This window comes from Channa argus, chromosome 7 (genome assembly GCF_033026475.1).
Source record: "Channa argus isolate prfri chromosome 7, Channa argus male v1.0, whole genome shotgun sequence".
In the NCBI taxonomy this organism is placed as follows: Eukaryota; Metazoa; Chordata; class Actinopteri; order Anabantiformes; family Channidae; genus Channa; species Channa argus.
Genome location: NC_090203.1, coordinates 27,033,768 through 27,040,284, shown reverse-complemented (window position 1 = coordinate 27,040,284; position 6,517 = coordinate 27,033,768). Strand labels below are relative to the sequence as shown.

The window sequence follows — 6,517 nt, the reverse complement described above, 5'->3', positions numbered from 1 at the left end:
TCATCTCATATTAGGGCATCTGTGAAGTATTGCATTCATGCAGTGTGGTGGTAACTCATAAGAGAAGTACCTAGTGTTACATAAGCCATCTCTGACGTGCAGCGGACTAGGAACCATCTGATATCACTCTAACAGGGGAACAATTTCAAAGGCGTACGGTTGCCATGGAAACTCAATTGCGTCGTAGAAAAACGAGAGACGTTTTGGTTGTTTGCGACTTTATTCAGTTAAATTATAATGTTCGCTCAGTGTTAAATTGCCATTTTATCTCTGCATGTCGAAATACGAAGACCAAGCCGCAACAACAACGTTATTAAGTTAGCTAATGTCCGAGTGGGTCGAAATGTAAAGCTCCATCATCGTGGTAAGTGGCCGAACTGCTCGGTAATGTTTTGGAAGCTACGTGTTTATGAGGCGCTTTCTGTAGTTTGTCTTTGCACCAGTGGTTCCCATGGTTACTCTTAACTCCCTACAATATTTGGAATCTTGTGGGAACAAACTGTACTGCAGCCATATTATACGCTCACACATCTTTTAGGAGCCGAGTACACGAACTAGCTAGGTTAGCAACTTTGAAATGATTCGATACCAGTTAGCTGGAAAACTCCAGATGACAAACTGCTGCTAGTGTTTTTTGCTGTAGCCATCCATTGTAATGGTAATAGGAGGGTTGTTTTTCCTAAAAAGAGGTTTAAAAAGGTTTGCACACTCAAATCCACAGAGGCTTTTATTTAGAGCTCAGTATAGGTGGAAAAAACTTCGATAATTAATTTATATCTGCACATTTGATATAACAGAGCTCTGAATTGGAATTTTCTGCATGTTTCCTTTAAGTAGGCTAAACAGTTTCCCAAGCATCGTAGTATTTATTAAAAAAAACATAGGTATTAATGTTGTCAATTGATTGATTAAACTGCTGTTTGTGACTTTACTGCTCAGGCACAAACAGAATTATAGCTTCTACCAAAAAGGCTTTATATTATATAGGCTGTTATGTTAGTGTCTGCATTTATTAATAACCTGTATATATATTTTTATTCAGGGAGTGATGAGTTTATCAAGCCTTTGCAGTCTCATTGCATTGAAAATCAAAGGTCAAATTTAGGTCTACTTCTAAATTGATTACTTGTTTTATCATTGCTGGGAATGATCACTTTAGGTGGCTGAACTCAGGTGAGCACCAGATGCTTTTTTTTCTACCTTAATATAAATCCACAAAGTCCCCCAACCTCATGATCAACTACATAACAGCAATTGTTGACAAATCATTGATGAAATTAATTTATCCCTATTTAGTGTAACTTTAAAAATGTTCATAGTTATTTATCAGCTTTTGAGACCACCTACTCTCAAGACTGTACTATTTCTGAGGGAGTTTAGGTCTCTTGATAAATACGATGCTGGTTACAATAAGAGAATGACCACAAATGAAAATAAAATACTTTCTGATGAATGATGGACTATTAACATGATCCGATGGTGAACCAGAACACAAATAAAATACAAATTTTCTGGTAATACTACAGCTGAGATTAATTTGGTTACAGTGCAAACTGCAGTCTCATATTAGAGCGATCAGCTGCAGTGTCCAGTCACCAACGGATGTCCAGGAAAGGGTTGTGATGATCTGGTAAAGGATGCACCTGTGTGACAACATCATCATTTCTATAACCACACAATTTAATTTATTCTTTAATTTAATGATTCTTCTCTTTAAAATAGCGAGCACCCAGACAAGTGATGTGTATACATCTTATAGCCTATTTAGGTTCTCAAGTCTTTTTCTTAATGCACAAAATGTCATAGAAATCCAGTCCTATAGTCTTTTCTTTTTAATTGAAATTTCTGTATATAATTTATTTTAAGATTTGTTTAAATGTTTTGAAAAACAACGTATGTTAATTTCCATATTTCAAATCTGTTCCCAGTAAAGCAGTTGCTCCATTAAACTCAAATTTACAATTAAATGTGTGAGGATATAAACAAAACGAGCTGTAACGGAAAAAACACAACCACTGTTGCATAAGTACTTAAGTCTTGCTTTCATTGACATCCGCTAAAATCACCAGTGCTTATTTCTAAATTCAAATTTGTTTTCAGCCCAATAGCTAAAATCTCTGCTGTCTATAAATATGTCTTGTCCTGTTGTTATTATAGATATGATCCGATCATTTACCCATGGATTCTTCGTTTTTTCTCCTGTCTATTGAGCCATGATGCTTAGGTCACAAACGTCTGTCTAATGGGAAAATGATGTTTGTTAAAGGCAGTTAAAACCATTTCCACTTGAAATGAGCTAACGTGAACCTTGATTTTATGCATTACAAGTTGTGATGACCTGCTGTATGTTCTGTCTCTGTCTCTTAGGTGTTACCCAGGTCGACGATGCAGTCCGAAGAAGACACTGGACGGGGAGACCTGGAGACCCAACCTGCTGCTAAAGAAAAAGAATGGAATGAGCACCTGTGTGTAAGGGTTCGTCAGCTGGAGAGTTCCCTCAAACAGGCTAAGGAGGAGTACTCCTCCCTCAGGTACACTTCCACCTCACGTCAGAATAAGAATAAATGTGAAGGTTTTACTTGAAAAGATCAAATATGGACCTCACTCTCTGACTTTGACAAGAAGGCAATACAGAAAATGTTACTGTTCAGTTTGTTGTCAGGTTGCAATATAATTATTTCCACTCTTTATTTGTTAAATGGTAAATATAAGCTCCACATATTTCATTCCAGAGTTTAGATTTATTCAGTTTACCCTGACAAAGTGTATATATATTCAGTAAATTCAGAACGCCGCAAATCCTTGCTTCTACAGAATATTTAATAAATATTTATAATATAAATATTTATTTATATTATATTTACTACTTAAAATGAATATTAAAATTATATTTGTAATCAATGTAATCAATTTCTATTCAAATAGTCAGAGTTTTTCTTTTTAATTTTTACATAATAGTCAAGGGATTTATTTAGAGCACTTTTCATACACAATGGCAATTCAAGCTAATTTACATTAGCATAAAAGCAAATTGATCAATGTTATAAAATCTTATCAAGTAGAATTAACATCAGCTAAAGTCAAAGACATTACAGTCTGCTCTACACCAGCGTCTGTCCTTAGACCAGTTGTAGTCACAGTGGATTTTAAATGAAACAATATGTGCTTAAAGTGTAGACTGAATCCTAATCCAAAGGCTAAGATGTTAGAATATTGGATGGATGATTATTGGGTAAACTGTGTTGGGACTACAGCCATTTTTCTTATGCCTCTATATTTGGTATTTTTAGTTTAGTTGCTTTTTCTCTACAGTCAATCCCTTCCTGAAATCTGGAAACTAAATGTTTGGTTTCTTTTTGGGTAATGGTCTGCCAGGCCTATTCTCCAGCTCATTTAACTTTCTGCTTCATTTGAGGATGTTATGCTTTTAGATTTGCCTTCAGCAAGTAAAAACCTAACTAATTAGATTTCGGTCAGGTGATAGAATTGGCCATTGCAGGAGTGAACAGTGGTATTGGCCAGCTTGTTTAGAGGCTGTAAAAGTATATAATCAAGCCTCCAGTTAACTAAAATGAGTTTGTGTCATGACACCAGTTTGAACTCTTACCAGGTTGAGCCAAGTTACAAAAGTCACCTAACTGTAATGATATGTATTCATGCAGATAAAGTTTTCTTTTGTTTGTTCAGGTTTTGAGAAATGTGTGGAAGCTATTTGCCTCCAACTCAGTGGAATGGGAGTCAGGGTATTGTCAAAAGGACATTTTATCCTGATAGAACCATTGCTTTTGCGATTTATCAATTTACAATACTATGAGCAGAGACTGTATTCCAAGTACCTTCAGTGTATTGGAGACAGTCAGACATCTCAAACTGTGAATATATGATTCAAAATTAAAGATTTAAACAACTTTATTCATCCCAGTTATTGTTTTGCCTTGTTAAAACTGCTCTATGCTCCAAAAAAGGAAAAGAACCACACCAACCCTATCCCATAAAGAAAGAAAGGGAGAAAGGACTAATATCCTGTGACAGGTGGACATACTGAGGGCAGCCAGTGAGTTAATCCATAATCAAGAAACCATAGTGTCCACCTACATGTTTTTAAGTTCTCCACAAGCAGGGGAGGCTGGATGATGTTAAAGTCACTGGAGAAGATGTTTTCCACCACACAGGGATCATTTCTAGATGCAGGCTCACAAAGTAAGCTCAAGGGGACTCTTTCTGGGCCCCCAGACTTTGTGGGTCGACGCCTGTTTGGAGCTCTCTCCCTATGTGATCTGCTGAGATTATGAAGGAGTTGGAAATGGTTGCTAGTAAATTTAAAAATATCAGACAGAAAGAGATCATCTACATCAGAATGAGAATCAGCTTTATTGGGGGACATTTTTGTTCATCTTACTGCAGTTTGTGATGCTAAAGCCCAACTTACTGGTTGTTGCCCTGCTTGACTCGCCAAAGACCATGCTAGATGTTCTTCAGTGCAGGATTTGTGGCTGCCAGTTTGGCAGTTCTGCACACACTTAAATAATCAAGTATGTTCTCCTTCAAGCCTCCTTCAAGACAACACTCAGTGTCAGCAAGTAACGATACGTAGGTTCCTTGTGACTGGGTTAAATGGTAGCGCAACATCCCTAGTTGTTGGTATGCTACTATGTGGAGAGCACACATCGCATGGGGCACCAATGCAGCTAACTGTTTTTCAAGTTTCACCTGCTGCTTTCTGTCTATCATAAAGTTGTTGAGTCACTGACAGGTGGGCGTGAACAGAGTAAGCTGGGTGACCTTACAGTGGAGTAACTTTTATGATGTGTGCAACACTGAGCTGAAGCAACAAACAGCATGCTGTATGTCCCTAGGGGTAGGTGTGAATGTAGTGTGGAATGCAGTGCACTCCCATGTTCACTTCACATCTACTGACCTCCATGCGTGGTAATCAAACTACAGGGGGGCCAGCAGCCTGCATGTGATCTCCTTCAGGTGGGTCAACTAACCTTTAAAAAAAGTCTTGTGACAGAGAGCTAAGAGCTGCAACAACTGTGAAAGTTGAAGCAGTGGTTCCCTAAATGTTAGGGAAGTGAGCTTGTGACTAGTTAGTTTAATCCCTAAACTGGTAGCATAAGTTTTGGGTAGGACATGTGAAAAAGCAGCATTTGTGTCCTTCATCCATGCACCGCTGTGTTGCACTTAAGCAATGCGCATAACCCCAACTGCTCCAGTGGAGATGCTCATGATCCACTAGTAAGACTGTTGGTAAAGTTCTCAGTCATCCAGGTTTAGTTATCTAAAGGTTGAGTCATGTCAACTGGAATTCTGTCTTCTTGGTTGGAAACATTTTGTTACTTATCCAAGCACCTTCTTCAGTCTGAGGGAAAGTTGGGTAGGGGGCCCAGTTACTAGGGAGTCATAGGGATTTATGATCATGACTCTTAACACCCTTATACCCCTAGTACAAGATCATTAGGCGTGGCCTCCTTGATGGATGTAAGGACAGTATGCTAACTTATAAAATGGGGGACAGATTGGATTCTCTATATGAACATATATGGCCTTACATACTCCTCTCACACCATTTGCCTTCTCTGTCTAAAATGTGTACATGGTTGTCCTCAAACAAGTGGCCTTTGGCCTTTAGATGCAGGTGTCCACTGCTAATTCTGGTCCTGAGGTGTTGCTTCTCCTCTGCTCGATCATCCTCTTGTGTAGAGGCTGTTTGCTTTCTCCAGTGTAAAGCTCTGAACATTTTGCATACACTATGTTACCTTCCTTGTGTTTAGATGTTTGTTCTTTTGTCTCTGTGTTAGTGGGTTTGAAGTGAACACGTTTGTGTTTTCCAAAAACCCTTTTTAACTTCTATGATCTCCAGCCATGTAAGGGATCAACAGGTTTTTCCCCTTTGACTCTCTGAGTCTCTGCTCTGTCCGTCTTCCTTCTGCTGAACATGGATGGGATCTTTTTTAAAGACCACTTAGGTTAACTGCAGGCCTTGAGAACTCAGATGTCTGTAAATAATCTTTTTGGCTTCCATGGAGGCAGAGATGTTTTTCAACCTGTGGTGGAGGGTTTGTTTTGCAAGTAAGACTATTGTTCTGTGCAGCTTCCAGATGTAATGTGTAAATAGGTAATTAGAATAAAGGCGTTTTTAAAAAGGATTCATTCCCTCTGTAAATTGTTCCTGAACAAGCATATAAGGAAATTTATCATATAGCTTATATGAACATCTGAATAGCAAAGTTTGAAACTTTTCAAACTTAGTCTCTTCTGAATACGTGAACTAAATGTATTGCTCTGAAATATTTGAGTTTGAAAAACCCCACTCATTCTAATATAATTTATTTTGGGATTAGAAAATTCAGATAAAAAACATAGTACTAATACTCAATACTTACATTCAAGTTGTTCTATTTTAATAAGCCAAATTAGACAAAAAATCCAGGCTTCAAAATACATTTGAATTCAGATTTAACACCCGGGACACCAAGGAAGAGCAGCTGAGCCACGATTGAAATAATCCAATATC

General features: G+C 37.9%; 1 protein-coding gene across 4 annotated transcripts in view; it reads left to right on the top strand.

The window, feature by feature from the left end:
* The first annotated feature begins 153 nt into the window (after positions 1-153).
* Positions 154-6,517, top strand: part of ccdc57 (coiled-coil domain containing 57) — a 44,847-nt gene continuing 38,483 nt past the window's right edge. For all 4 annotated transcript variants that reach the window (XM_067509159.1, XM_067509160.1, XM_067509161.1 and 1 more), the window contains exons 1-2: positions 154-364; positions 2,368-2,531. In XM_067509159.1, the coding sequence (XP_067365260.1) occupies positions 2,386-2,531 (146 nt within the window). In that variant the 5' untranslated portion in view covers positions 154-364; positions 2,368-2,385. The remainder of the gene's footprint in view (positions 365-2,367; positions 2,532-6,517) is intronic.